General features: G+C 42.5%; 2 protein-coding genes across 16 annotated transcripts in view; one reads left to right on the forward strand and one right to left on the reverse strand.

The window, feature by feature from the left end:
- Nucleotides 1–1004, reverse strand: part of SLC20A2 (solute carrier family 20 member 2) — a 95590-nt gene extending 94586 nt beyond the window's left edge. For 7 of the 12 annotated variants that reach the window (XM_036300209.1, XM_036300208.1, XM_036300206.1 and 4 more), the window contains exon 1: nucleotides 543–682. The gene's annotated coding sequence lies outside the window, so the exon portion shown is untranslated. Of the gene's footprint in view, nucleotides 1–448; nucleotides 683–872 lie in introns of those variants that run through there. The other 5 variants (XM_036300197.1, XM_036300202.1, XM_036300200.1 and 2 more) reach the window with 5 other exon arrangements.
- On the forward strand, nucleotides 568–12905 carry SMIM19 (small integral membrane protein 19). Of its 4 annotated transcripts, none has more exons than XM_036300213.1 (4): nucleotides 568–707; nucleotides 5033–5170; nucleotides 7711–7835; nucleotides 11376–12905. In XM_036300213.1, exons 2-4 carry the CDS (start codon nucleotides 5037–5039, stop codon nucleotides 11438–11440), a joined length of 324 nt encoding a protein of 107 aa, XP_036156106.1. In that variant the 5' UTR covers nucleotides 568–707; nucleotides 5033–5036; the 3' UTR covers nucleotides 11441–12905. The 4 variants fall into 4 exon arrangements, with proteins under 4 accessions (XP_036156106.1, XP_036156108.1, XP_036156107.1 ...); XM_036300215.1 differs by lacking the exon at nucleotides 568–707 and adding an exon at nucleotides 1013–1142; XM_036300214.1 differs by lacking the exon at nucleotides 568–707 and adding an exon at nucleotides 1045–1182.
- Nucleotides 12906–14287: the final 1382 nt, after the last annotated feature.

The following is a 14287-nucleotide window of genomic DNA, read 5'->3' on the forward strand; positions in this document are numbered from 1 at the left end:
AATGGAAAGATAGTTTGGAGAGCATGGGCTTTCTTATTAAATATTTAGGTAAATATTAAAAGTAACCCTACGCCCTCATTAGGGAAAAGAAAACCTTTGTGTTTCCCAGCCTCATCTCGATCCGTGGCACAAAGCACATTCCCCCTCCCACGCAGCGAGTCACACCCGGGGCGCGCCGAGGAGGGGCGGGAAGAGGCAGGGCGCTCCGGGGTAGCGACCTGGCACCGCTCCTTCCCGCCGGCTCTAGCACGCAACCGCTAGACCCACGTGGACCGCCCGGCGGGGGCGCCGAGACCCACGCCCACTGGCAGCCCGGCCGCCCCGGCCCGGGGGCGCGATCGCGCGGCGGGGACCCGCAGTGGGCGGCGCGCAGGCGGGGGTCGGGGCCGGGGGCGGGGCCGGCGGTGACGCGCCACGGGGGAGGGGAAGGGAGTCCGGCTCCACTCACGCGCGGGGGCGGCACCGGGCCGTCGCTGCGTCTCTCCCGTTCAAACACTCTTAGGGGGGCGGAGGGGGCCGCAGGGGGGCGGGGAGGGAAAGACCTGGTTCCTCGTCTCTTCCGGAAACCGACGGGCCGGCAGGAAATGACGAAGCAGAGGTCGTCCGGGTCCGTGCGGTAACCGGTTCCCGCGAGCCCGGCCCCGACTCCGGGGAAAAGGGCCCCGCGCCGAGCAGCCTGGCCGCCTGCCGCCTCCGGAGCGAGCAGCGTGAGTGGACCCGCGTCCCTGCGCGTCCCGGGCCCGACCTCGCGTCACCCGGCCCCGCCCTCCGCCTGCGGGCCGCCCCGCCCCGGCCCCGCCGGGGCGGGGGGGGGGGGGATGGAGGTCGCGCCCGCCCCACGCCCCTCGCCGGGTGTGTGAGGCTCCGAGTACCTGCCTCTCGGGTGCTCGGGGGCTCTCGGAGTCGCAGGAAGTAGGGAGGCCCCGAGTCCCAGAATCCACGGTGGGCGGCGCGTCGGCCCCGCGCGGGTTCCCCGGGACTGTGTGAGGCTTGAATCAGGCTCACCAGCGAGCGGCGGAAGCGCGGCGGCCTGGCAGCTCCGGAGGCCCCTGCCTGCGGCCACTCTCTGGGAAGGATTATATTCTGGACCCGCTCGACTGGATTTTTTTTTCCCCCTGGAGGAGCAGGTCTCACAAGTTGAGGTCAGGGCCGGAAGAGTTAAGGCTGGGGAGTCAGATGCAGGTGACAACCCCCACCCCCCCAGACTGTGTGACACTTGGCCAGGTTATACTGTGTAACCACCACCGCCATCCCAGGCGCCGCTGTAAAATGGAGCGTAGTGCCTCCCAGCAGGTGGTTGTGAAGCTTAAAGGAGCATGTGGAACATGTGGCCTGCCCAGCACGTGAACCCTCGAATGTTACTGCCTGCCCCCCTCGGCTCTTCCTCCCGGAGGCCTGTGTTAGCCCGTGCGCCCTTCCGACTCGGGAGGCCCATCCGCCAGTGTTTCCGAGGACTGAGAAGGAGAACCAGTTATGCGATGGACTGTGCGATGAGGAACTCTCGGAACCGTATAAGTCCGTGGTTCTCAACCTGTGGGTCGCGACCCTTTCACGGGGGTCGCCTAAGACCATCGGAAAACACATATATAATTACATGTTGTTTTTGTGATTAATCTCTATGCTTTAATTATGTTCAATTTGTAACAATGAAATTGGGGGTCACCACAACATGAGGAACTGTATTAAAGGGTCGTGGCATTAGGAAGGTTGAGAACCACTGGAAGTGTTTCTAATCTGAATTTGTATCAAAATAACCAAGCACTCTTCGAGAGACAACAGTGATAACATTCAAGACACGGTGACAAGTGATAATCCGTTTTAGAGCCACCTAGACATGGTATCGGGAAGCTAATTTTAAAATTTGTGATATAATCATTAATCCCTAGAAAACGTCTAGTTGTCAGCGTAAAATTCTATCAAACTAAGACCAAACCCTAGTTGTCATATTTTATCAACTTTATCTCTGGGTGTTAATATGTACCTGGGCCTTAAGTCAGCTCACCCTGGCATCTCCTTACGGAAATCGTTCAAGCATTCCTGTCCAGGGAAAACGTAGGGGAAAAGTTTAGTTTTCCCAGATGATGAATTTGAGAAATCCATGAATCATGATCCAAGCACATGGCTCGTTACATTGTGATCTTGCTGAAACATTAACTTGGCAAGAATGAACCATCGTGTAATGCCCCTGGGCATTTTGCTTCCCACTCCAGAGGGAGGCCGTGGTGGTTTTCGGAACCGCTCCGGTGTCTGTGTGCGCCTGGTTGGACTGTGGCATGCTGGAAGCGGGTGGTCGTAGTTCAGGCCACATGGGAGCCGTGGGTCTGTGCTGCGACTTCGGACAAAACCATTCTTTATTCCTGGCAGCCTTACAAAGCCGTGCCATTGGTCGTGATGGAGAAGTGGACAGGAGAGGTGTACCCTCAGGACAGATCTTTCACAACGATACCTCCAGTGCGTTCCCCTGGAACTGTGGAACAGTAGTGTCATTGCATAGCAATGATGTTGTCTAAGATCTGTTATATAACTCACGTTGAATTTTTACTATCTGGGTCAGCAACAATTTGAAATCCTCTGTAATTTGTAATTACTGGCATATTTGTAGCAGGAGGAAGATAAGCTCTGTAGGACTACACCATTTAAACAGAATTTTGTGAAAAAATGGAAGCCAGAAAATTAACCTGGCTCAGATCCATTCAGGTGTTAGGAAACAGGTAGGAAACACTTTCATAATTTGTCAGATAAATGGCACCTGCCAAATGTCCTAGTGGCCACTTCTGCGTTTCCTGCTTCTTCCCTGACTTGTTAATAACTCCCACCCTTGCTGCGTAATGGTTCCAGGCCTTTTTCAGCATCTTAAATCAGACATCTAAAGCCATCTCTTTTGCCAAACACAGTCATTTTTTTACACTTTGGAACCAACAAAATCATAAATCATAAGCAATTATTAGTCTCAGGTCTTCCAAAATTTTTCATTTCTAAAGTAGATTGATTACTTACTATCAATCATAATTATTATATTCAGAGAAACTCTGGAGTTCAGTTTTAAGGAATAAGAGTTGAAACTCTGACTGTGCCCAATCCCCCTGTGCCTCTTACTCTCTTAAAAGAAAATTCATGGCCAGACTTTAATATATAGGATAGGGATATGGTCTGATGTTGAATGTTTAGATCTTGCATCTATAGATTACTATAATTTAAAGTAAGTTCTGTTTTATTATTTCCTGGCTAATTTTTACAAGACATCTTTATATTCAGACACCAGTAGATGTTTTAGAGAAATTATTCTTGCCCTCAATGTTAACAGTTTAAGTTCAGTGCCATTCACGATACTCGCTTTATTGTAAATGAGTACCTTATGTCCCCAAATGTCTGACAAAGACTTCAGATGTCAGCAAGGGACAGACATGCCACCTGGCCTGGCAGCAGACCTCTGAGGAAATTTCATTAATTTTATGCAGAGGCACACTATAAGAAAGAAAACAGACTCTGCCCTTAATACACACTTATTAACTTACTGAGCCAAATCTACATTATAGATTATTTTGGAGGCTTGCAGGACAGGTTGAAAATATTTTAGTGGATGAAGTTCTGCAATGTCTTCATGGTTATAGAATATCTATGGGAAACTTGCAAAACAATTTCTTGGACATTTCAGATATTCTTTTTCTTGGTATTAGAAAATGGCTGTCTTATTCTTAAAAACGACGGTACAGTTATCACCTATCGTTTTGTTCAGCTTCCTTTTTATAGAATGTCTAAAATAACACTTCTGGATTTCTTTCACATATTAGGTCATTTTACTTAGACTTACCTTTTATGTCCAACACAAAGGAGGAACTCTCTCTTAAAGGAAAAATTCAGTTACCTTCCCAAACACAAATAAGAAACCATTGCTCTTTTACGGCTAGTTGATACAGTTGCTATTACCACTCTTATTTTCTGTGGGAATGTCCAAAGAATGCATTTCCTTTAATAGAAGTCACAGCTGTGTAAATAGCAAAAACGTAACTTTTTATCCTGTAGCTTCTTTCAACCACATTTGGCCAGTAAACCAAAACTACATAAAGCTCCACGCGGGAGGCTTGTGGAAGAGCCTTGTCATGGCTGTCACATCTTCTCTAGGCTGAGGTCACGAGTGCAGCCCTTTTCTGAACATCACAGCTAGTTGTTTGGGCCTGTGTTTCAAAGTATGCAGTTGCTTTCATCTGGGTGATAATCACTGTTTGGAGACTGTGCAGTGATATTCAGCCTGTGTCCCTTTACTAATATGATTTTTTAATCCCAAGTTTTAACCTTTATGTAGAAGCTGTAATGTTTCAAAGTAAAAAATAAGGGGAGGACACCCAGCTGGTGTGCTCAGTGGATCGAATATTGTCTCATGGACCAAGGGGTCCTGGGTTCGATTTCTAATCAGGGCACCCGGCCGGGTTGTGAGCTCAATCCCCTGTGGGAGGTCTGCAGGAGGCAGCCAATTAATGATTCTCTATCATCATTGATGTTTCTCTCTCTCCCTCTTCCTTCCTCTCTGAAATCAATAAAATATTTTTTTTTTAAAAAAAGGAGAGGTGATCAACCAAAGAACTTGTATGCATAAATGCATAACCCATGGACACAGACAACAGGGTGGTGAAGGTCTGGGGTGGGGGAGGGGCAGACTGGAGAGGGTCAATGGGAAAAAATGGGGGACAAATGTGATACTTTCAAAAATAAAGATTTAAAAATAAAATATAAGGGGAATATGTTACATGCCTTAGTTATCTAGACCAGGGGTTGGCCAACTTTTTCTTAAAGGACCAGATTGTAAATATTTTAGGCTTTGAGAGCTGTAAGGCAAAAATCAAGGTTATTATGTAGGTAATTATAACCATTTAAAATGTATCCATTTGGAAATGTAAAACCATTCTTGGCTCCTGGGCCAGACAGAAACAGGCGTCAGGGCTGAGGTTGGCCAGCAGGCCGTATGCTTGCCAGCCCTTCTCCAATCATACCATCCCTCACTAAAAGAAACCCTGTTCTTTTTTCTCTCTTTCAGCCACATGCCTGGGGATTACGGAGTGATGGGTGACGATGGCTCTATTGATTACAGCGTTCATGAGGCCTGGAACGAAGCCACCAACGTTTACTTGGTAGTCATCCTCGTTAGCTTTGGTCTCTTCATGTATGCCAAGAGGTAAATCTTTGAGTACTTCAGGGGAGATAAGAAATTGGGCATTTAAAAGCTCTGCAGGTTTGTTTGTTTGTTTGATCTGAATTAAACGCACAAAAATAATGTCATCAACATTTTTGTTCCTGCTCTGAAAGCACTGTCTACTTGTGCCCTTGAGCACTGGGCACTGAGGTTTGGCTTGGAAAATCCTGTTGCTTTAAGAGGTGGAGATTTAAGTGCAGCCCTTGGCACCCAGCCCAGCTCACTATACTCCTATTCTATCATATCTAATACAGCTCAATTTTATCACCCAGCCTGTGTTCACCAGCACCCTTGGGTGAGCACACATGTTGACCCATGTCCCTAAAATGCAGAGACACTAACTCCTGTGTGCTTAGCAATTCTCGCTTTGCACACATTTTAAGCGTTCCCTTCTGTTTCCTGTACAAGACTATTTCATAGCACTTATCCTATATAATAAAAGGGTAATATGCAAATTGACTGAACAGCGGAATGACCAGTTGCTATGGCACGCACTGACCACCAGGGGGCAGATGCTCAACGCAGGAGCTGCCTCCTGGTGGTCAGTGCGCTCCCACAGGGGGAGTGCTGCTCAGCCAGAAGCTGGGCTCACAGCTGGCAAGCCCAGCAGCCCAGCAGCGGTGGCGGAAGTCTCTCCCACCTCTGCAGCAGCACTAAGGATGTCTGACTGTCAGCTTAGGCCCGCTCCCCACAGGAGGGTGCAGGCTAGGCAGGGGGACCCCCCCCTCCCCCAGTGCACAAGTTTTGTGCACCAGGCCTCTAGTTGAACAGTATTGGTATTATCTGATTACTTGTCTATTCCACAAAAACTTCAGTCCCTTGAGAACAAGTCCTGGTGTGTCACATAATGTAAATTCTCAATAAATATTTCCTACTTTAATTCTAGATTCCGTAGCGTAATGTAACTGTTCTCTCTCATTCTCTCTCCTTTCCTTTTGTGGGGGGTGAGGGAGGGTGGGGAGGGTGGAGAGGGTGGGGAAGCTGCTTTGAAAAGGAAAAGCACTATTAGTTGAACTGAGTTGCTTCTGCTTATAGGCACATGCTTCATGGTATCCTCTGCCAAAGTCAAAAAGACAGTAGATAGCTCAAAATAATCAGTAATCCAGAAATTACAGATGTTTGGTTTGGGGGGTAGCTCAGAGCCTATATTTGCTCTCAGACATGCAGGCTCATCCTTCCTAGCTGCCTGAGCCCTGAAGCAGCCCACCCATTGGCTGTCTAGACTGTAGGGGATGGGTGAGGGAAGGCTCTACATATCAGCACTGGCCCACTTGCAAGAAACCATGTTCCACTAAAAATAGCCACTGCCTCCTCCCCACCCCACAGTTTTAAAAGCAGGGGCACTGTTGTCAATTTTAAAAAGATGGCCATACAGAAGCTCGACTGAAGTCATGCTATTGTATACGAGAAATATGCGTATCCGTTACTTTCCAAAGTTAAGGTCTGCTCACATTTTGTTTATTGTAAAACCCAGAAAGTTACCTTTATTTGGAGGACATGAGAGGGAAGGGAAAAATCAGATATTTTCTTGTTTATGCATTTTTCCATAGAATACTTGGCTTTGGGAAGGGTAGGGAATGAAAGCACAATAGAGGTACATCACTGTTGTGTAAAGTGGATTGTTCAGCTACTTTTCTTTGGTATATTCCTGTGGCTATACTTATACAGGTTCATACTTTTGAAAAATATGTTTTTATTGATTAAAAGAAAAAGGGAGAGGGAGGGAGAGAGAGAAACATCTATTGGCTGCCTCCCAACTGGGGATCGAACCTGGGCCATAGTGCCCTGACTGAGAATCAAATTGGCGACCTTTTGGCGCATGGAGTGACGCTCAGGCAACTGAGCCACAGCAACCAGGGCATACAGCTTCACACTTTTTAGTGAAAGAAAGAATACCTGCCCTAACCAGTTTGTTTCAGTGGATAGAGCGACGGCCTGTGGACTGAAGAGTCCCAGGTTCGATTCCGGTCAAGGGCATGTACCTTGGTTGCGGGCACATCCCCAGAGGGGGGTGTGCAGGAAGCAGCTGATAGATGTTTCTCTTTCATCGATGTTTCTAACTCTTTATCCCTCTCTTTTCCTTTCTGTAAAAAAAAACAATAAAATATTTTTTTTTAAAAAGAAAGACTACCTGAGCCAAGGAAGCATCCACAGAGGCAAAATAAAAGATGGATTCCTTGCCACTTAAGTCCTTAAATGTAGTTTCCGATTACAACGATCCTGAGAATAATTATTATAGTCTTACTAGAGGCCTGGTGCACAAATTTGTGCACTGGTGGGGTCCAGCCCATCTGCCCCGATGGGGGCCAATGGGGGGCAGGGCTGGCTGGGGCGAGGGCCTGCAGGTGGTTTGCCGGCCAGCCCTGCCCCTAATCAGGGTGAGGGGGGCCCGTGGGGGACAGGGCCAGCTGGGGTGAAGGGCAGTGGTCATTCTGGTGGTTCTGCCATTCGGTCACTGGCCTTTTATTACATAGGATAGGTATTAATACAGATCTCTCTTCTGCATTGGTTTTGTGTTTTAGGAATAAAAGGAAGATTATGAGGATATTCAGTGTGCCACCTACAGCAGAAAGTTTGTCAGAGCCCAGCTTCTATGACACAATGAGCAAAATTCGTTTAAGACAGCAACTGGAAATGTATGCCATTTGTAAGTAGATTCTGTGCTTTACTGTATACAGAAGCATGTTTAAAGTAGAATTTTTGGAATTAAACCCAGTTAGTAAAAGGTTGTCAGAAATAGTTGATGATAAAACCTGAGTGCCCTTTTCAGATGCTCATCACAGTGACAGCAAAGGAGGTTTGCATGAAGTTAATGCTTCAGGACCCTGTGTTTGTACGGGCCCTTCCAAGACTCTGAGAAGAACCCTAGGAATGAATACGTGGGGTCGTACTTTTGTAAATTTTGCAAAAAATTAGCTATTTTAATAATCAGTTGAGATTGCTATCTCTTCCTACTGTAATTTGCCCTCCTTTGTACCCCCGTCCCTGCGGAGCAGCATGAAGGTGGCCAGGAGCGTTTGGTAGAATCTACGGGAAAGTTGAGTTGGAGCTACTTTTAGTTGGGTTTTGAGGTTTTATTTATGGAATTTGCAGTCAGTCTCTTCTATTATAAGTAAATTACTGCAAGCCAAAGCAGAAAGGAATGGCTTCCAGGAATATGACATGTGATATTAATGTGCAAGGCCAGGGGTCATATCCAATATTAATTGTTCAATAGTACTGAGCACGGTGACTATGTAGGTGGTGGGGAAGAAACAAAGTTTAAAATGTACGGCGTCAGAATGAATTGTAGGCCATAGCCATTTATGCCACCAATTAAAAGAATAGGGGTGTTATTTCTGTGGTGTATCATTAAGCTCGGAAAGCAAAATGTAATAGTATATTATACGATGCCACTCTTAAAGTCACATGACCAGAGCATCACTTATATTATCTACATATAATATAAATATTCTATATAATTATGCAGGCATAGAGGAAGGTTTGAAGAGATACTCATCAGATTATTAACATTATTACCTTGATGGGGAGAGTGTGGGATTTAAAGAAAAAAGACTGGATATTTTTTAAAAGAAACGTATCTGTCGTAAAAAATGTAAACGTGTGTGTGTGTATGTGTGTGCATAGAAAGAACCAAAGAGTGAAATTTTAGGTGAAAAGTAGAAAAAATATATATATGCGCATATATATTTTACACAAGTAAAACCTATAAAAAATTCTTTAGCATAAATTTTGTCCTAAGAACTGGTAACAGCAGTTCCTTTGGGGAAAGCAACTGCGTGAGCAGCTACAGGACTGGTCAGCTAAGAGGAATACACTTTCACTGTTTTTTCTTTTGTTCCTCTGCACTTTGTACGATATGGATGGCTTACCAGCTCAAGCTAAGCAGTAAAGCTAACATAGCAGCTTTATTCACAGTAGCCAGAAGGTGGAAACGATCCAAGTGTCCTTGATGGATGAATGGATACACAAACAATGGTACATAAATATAGTAGAATGTTATTCCTTTAAGAGGAAGACAATTCTAACATATACTACAGCATGGATGGACCTTAAAGACATTATGCTTCATAATTATTCTTATAATTAAGTAAAATAAGCAGGCCACAAAAGAACAGATATTGTATGATTTCACTTATATGAGGCAAAGTCATAGGCAGAAAGTAGAATGGTAGTTGCCAGTGAGTGGGGGAGGAGAAAATGGGGAGTTATTACTTAATGGGTAGAGTTCAGTTTGAATGATCAAAAGAGTTCTGTGTCTGGATGGTGGTGATAGTTGCACAACAATGTGAATGTAGTTCATGCCACTAAATTAAACACTTAAAACTGACTAAAATGGCCCTAGCCAGTTTGGCTCAGTGGATAGAGCATCAGCCTATCTATAGACTGAAGGGTCCCGGGTTCAATTCCAACCAAGGGCACATGCCTGGGTTGCAGGCTCAATCCCCAGTGGGGGGCGTGCAGGAGACAGCTGATCCTTGATTCTCTCTCATCATTGATGTTTCTCTCTCTCTCTTCCTCTCCCTTCCTCTCTGAAATCAATCAAGAAATATATATATTTTTTAAAAACTAACTAAAAATGGCAAATTTTATGTATATTTTATCACGACAGAAGAAAAATCCTTAAAAAATTTAAGCATTTTTTTAAAGTTTAGTCAGAAGCTTTGTAAAGAAAATTATAAGGGAAGAATTAAGTTTTCATTGATGCCTAGTCAAAATAGAAGTTACCTCCTATCAGTAATATATTCAATAGTATAACATATACAATTATAAACCTCATTGTACAGGTTTTTTTTCTTCTTTGATGGGAACGGCATAAAATAAGATCAGAATTCCTGTCTTTGTAAGGCGCATCAGTTTTCTATTGCTGCTGTAACAAATTATCACAAATTTTGTGGCTTAAAACAACACAGATGCATTGTTTACATTTTTATAGGTTATAAATCCTACAACAGTCTTGCTGGGATAAAAGTCTAGCTGTGAGCAGGGTTTTCTTTCTGCTCCGCATGCAGAGCCAGCAGCATTGCATCTTTCTGTTCATTCTTCATTATATCTTCCCTCTGTCTGAACTCAGCCAGGAAAGGTTCTCCAATTTTCAGAGTCCATGTGATTAGGTGGGACCAGGTAATCTCCCCCTCTCTTACCTTAATCACATCTTCAAAGTCCCCTTTGCGCTGTAAGGTAACATATTCACAGATTGGGGGGATTAGGATGTAGACAATTTCGGAAGCCATTATTCCTGTAAACAATGAGTGTGTGTGGGTATGCACATTTATTGAATTCCTGCTCATTGGAGCATTCTTAAGTGCTTGTGACATATCTAGCCCTAACAAAGTCTGCCAGTTCAAGAGGAAATAGCAAACAAAATTCTTTTTCTTAAAAAGGACTCCCAAAGTTGTAAAAGCTTTAGGCCACAAAAATCTGAATTTACCCCCGAGTACTGTAAACAAGTAGTATCTCTTTCTTGGCCAAGAAACAGTGAAGAGACTGAAAGTTTTAGAGCTAAGTAGTCAGTGACATTCCTAAATATTTTAGCCCTGTACTTTCTCTAGTATTAGGTTGGGACCATTCATTTTTATTTTATTTATTTATTTATTTATTTATTTATTTATTTATTTATTTATTTATCTTATTGACAGTTTTATAGATGTCCCCCAATTTCCCATCCCTCCTCCCAGCCCAGGCAACACCATTCTTCAAATAAACATTTCTCAGCAGTACAACGAGAATACAGAATTGCATTTTTTTTCATCAAGTTTATATTAATCACAAAGTTCAATAATACGTCTCTTAGGCTTATAAGTTAAAATATAGTCAAATTCCTTATTGTGTGGACAAAAGCATTATTTTTAATTTATCTTAAAGTGGAATTGGGGTCAAGAAAAGAAAATTGCAGAGTGTTAATTTAACAGCTTAATTAATGTTTACCCTATATTTTTAAAGCTCTGAATAATCCTGATATATAAATAATAGTAATAATAATAACATATAAAATGGATATCAGCAGTGTTAAGATATTAGAGGATCATAATGTATAATAAAATTTTCCTCCAACAGAAAAAAGTTTAATTCTAAGCTAATTCTTTACTGAGATTCATGACTGGTCATTTAATGATATTAACTAGTAATTATTTTGCTATTTTATTAAATATATCTCTTTTTTCTTTCCTTTTTTTTTTTTTAATAGCAAGGAAGTATGACCATCAACAGCCACAAAACCAAGCTGACAGTGTGCAGCTCTCATTGGAATGAAATCTCAGAAAATGAACAACATAAATAATTGTTAAATAGTATTGTAGCAAGCTCCTAATTCCACCAAGTCATGAACAGTATCTTTAAAACATCTTCTGTCTCTATAAGATAATTTTTCTTGTGACCTTTATCCAAAATTTTTGGTGTGTTTTCTTTTACTTTTTTAAATTGCATCTGTGAGTCATTTGTTACACAAAAAATGGCTCAGAAGACCTGAAAACAGGAAGAGAGACTATACCAGAGATGGTGATTTTACTTTGTGAACACCTTTGATTTCTTCAGGATGCAATCAGCCAGGAATGAAAACCCATCTTTGGAAGCGAGCATCTGAAACTTATGCCACTTTGAGCTGAAATTTTTGTAAAATGAAAATCCGGTCATTGGTATAATTTCCTCTCAGATTGTATTCTGTGATAAATGTAATGTGGATAACTGACTGATTTGTGTTCTCATTGCTGTTGGTTACCACTCTTAATTGAATTACTACTTGCTTCTTCAGAACCTGCATAGTGGACTGTCTTTCTATATCATGAAGCGTACCCATCTGCTGATTATGGAAGCCTTCTGGAATTTTTCTCTCATGTGTTCCTAGGAGTTCATTTGCTTTTTTCTTTAATCCTAGAGTTTCATTTCTACCACAAGAGTCTTCTTTAGACCATATTGCGACCATGTTGTCAAACACTAGTAAATGAGCACCTCTATAATTGGTGTTAGCAACTTGCTTTTCATCATATGACTCTTGGTGTTTAACGTTAACTGTCTGGTTTCTAATGCTTTCTTAGCATAATAAGCTTCCCTGAAGACTCATATCTTGTACCATTTTCTCCTGTATATTGAAATGTTTTTACCTACTTTGTCATCATTATTTAAGTAAAAGCTGATTGGAGGTAGTGGTAGGGAAGTTTAACTGTCCATGTAACTGACCAAGAATTAGTTTTTGAATCCAAGATATTCTTAATTCTGAGTTAGGGTTAATATGTCAGTTAGGGTTAATATTATTTTCTTTTCCCTTTATAATTGTAAAGTAAGAGAATATAAATTTTAAATGAAAAGGTTTAGACCAAATAAAATCATTCAAGGAAATTGCATTTTCTTTTAAAATTTAATTACATCATTCAAAAATGTATATATTGTTCAAGGTAAATTGTTGACCAAATGGAGTAATTCTTAACTCACAAGTGAAGGCACTGCCTATACGAAGAACGAAACATCATGTATAACTACAACCGTGTGTAACTAAACAGTTATAATTACAGGCTGGGGGTAGCAGAGTGGCAAGGAGACGGTCTTCTTAAACTTGGCTTTCCTCAAGGAGACACTATATTTCCATCAGCAGAGAATGTACTCGAGCAGGAACAGTTTACTTGCTGTCACTGACATGTGACACGACCTGGACAAATTACAAACCTGGCCATCTCAGATGATTTGTATAAGTGTATATAAATAAATATAAATCACAATGAAATTGTGATTGTTTTTATCTGTGTCCACTACATAGAGACAGTCATAACTAAAAACTGGTATATCATTTGGTGAGCATCAAACGTTGGCAAGTAAGAGCGGATGAATTCCTGATTTTTTTTCTCTTAAAGCTAACATGGGAATCACTCACCCCCACTGGCAGGAACAACAGTAAGTCCGCCTTTGAAGTTCCTTCTCTGCTTCAACAGCTGAGCTAGGAAGGGTGGAAGCCTGCAGCCACACTTCAAAGCGACACCAGGTGATCGTCCTGCTTCTGCCCCGGAATCCACCAAAGATTCAGTGGAACTATTTTTTTTGGAAGAAAAGTGGAATGACTAATAAGCTGGTAAATAACATTTGTGTTCTCCTTTTGTTCTTTTTTTTTCTTTTAATGCAGAAGATACTGAGCCGTGAGCACTGGTCAGCCTCTCTTGGTGCACAGCTTGAGCATGTTAAATAGTTGTTTAGCTGATACCAGCCAGCTGCACTCAGGGAAGCTGTTGGCCCCTAAAGGACACAGATGTTTGCTATAGACCTCACACTGCTTCAGGTGGAGTTATTTATATGATTCTTCTGAAAATGAAATGTGGAGTTTATGGCAAAATTGGTTTAATGTCAGAAATATTTTCAATATTGAGTAGAAATAACAAAATGATAAAAATAATTTCAGATATTAACAAATACATCGAAGGAAAAGGACAAAAGTATGGAATGAAGTTTTTCAACAAATAGTTATGAAATACATAACTGCTAGTCATGTGTCATCTATAGACCATTCGATTCTAATAACAATTAGAATAGGAACAGATGCAGGAAAACTAAAAGGAAATATGGTTATTTGCATACCTTTAACATCTATACAAAATAGTGAGAATAGGGACTGGAGCTTATTCTTTTTTTAATATATTAATTTTTACAGAGAGGAAGGGAGAGGGATAGAGAGTTAGAAATATCAATGAGAGAGAAACATCAATCAGCTGCCTCGTGCACACCCCCCACTGGGGATGTGCCCGCAACCAAGGTACATGCCCTTGACTGGAATCGAACTTGGGACCTTTCAGTCTGCAGGCTGACGCTATATCCACTGAGCCAAACCGGTTAGGGTGGAGCTTATTCTTAATCTGTTTTCCACTTGACTCCCTAATAAAGCCAGAGCCAAACTTGCACAAAACTATAAAGCAAGAAAAGTTTCCCACCTACCTTTTGACCCTCATCAGTCTCCTATAAGTCTGTATGGGCAAGACAGGTTTTAAATGAGGATTGAAAAGTTAGGATGAGGAACTAAGCTGAGAACTGAGGTGGTAAACCCTCCTTAGTCCTGTAGCATTCCTGTAACTCACATGGGGACTTTCAGCAGCAGGTCATCTCTCTACTATCATTGACTTC

This window comes from Myotis myotis, unplaced genomic scaffold (assembly GCF_014108235.1).
Source record: "Myotis myotis isolate mMyoMyo1 unplaced genomic scaffold, mMyoMyo1.p scaffold_m19_p_3, whole genome shotgun sequence".
Classification (NCBI taxonomy): Eukaryota; Metazoa; Chordata; class Mammalia; order Chiroptera; family Vespertilionidae; genus Myotis; species Myotis myotis.

Excerpts from the sequence above, each read along its gene's own strand:
- SMIM19 (XM_036300213.1), top strand. The coding sequence starts at position 5,037 with ATGCCTGGGGATTACGGAGTGATGGGTGACGATGGCTCTATTGATTAC. Across the intron at positions 5,171-7,710 it reads CTCTTCATGTATGCCAAGAG|GAATAAAAGGAAGATTATGA; the intron begins GTAAATCTTTGA and ends TTTGTGTTTTAG. Across the intron at positions 7,836-11,375 it reads ACTGGAAATGTATGCCATTT|CAAGGAAGTATGACCATCAA; the intron begins GTAAGTAGATTC and ends TTTTTTTAATAG.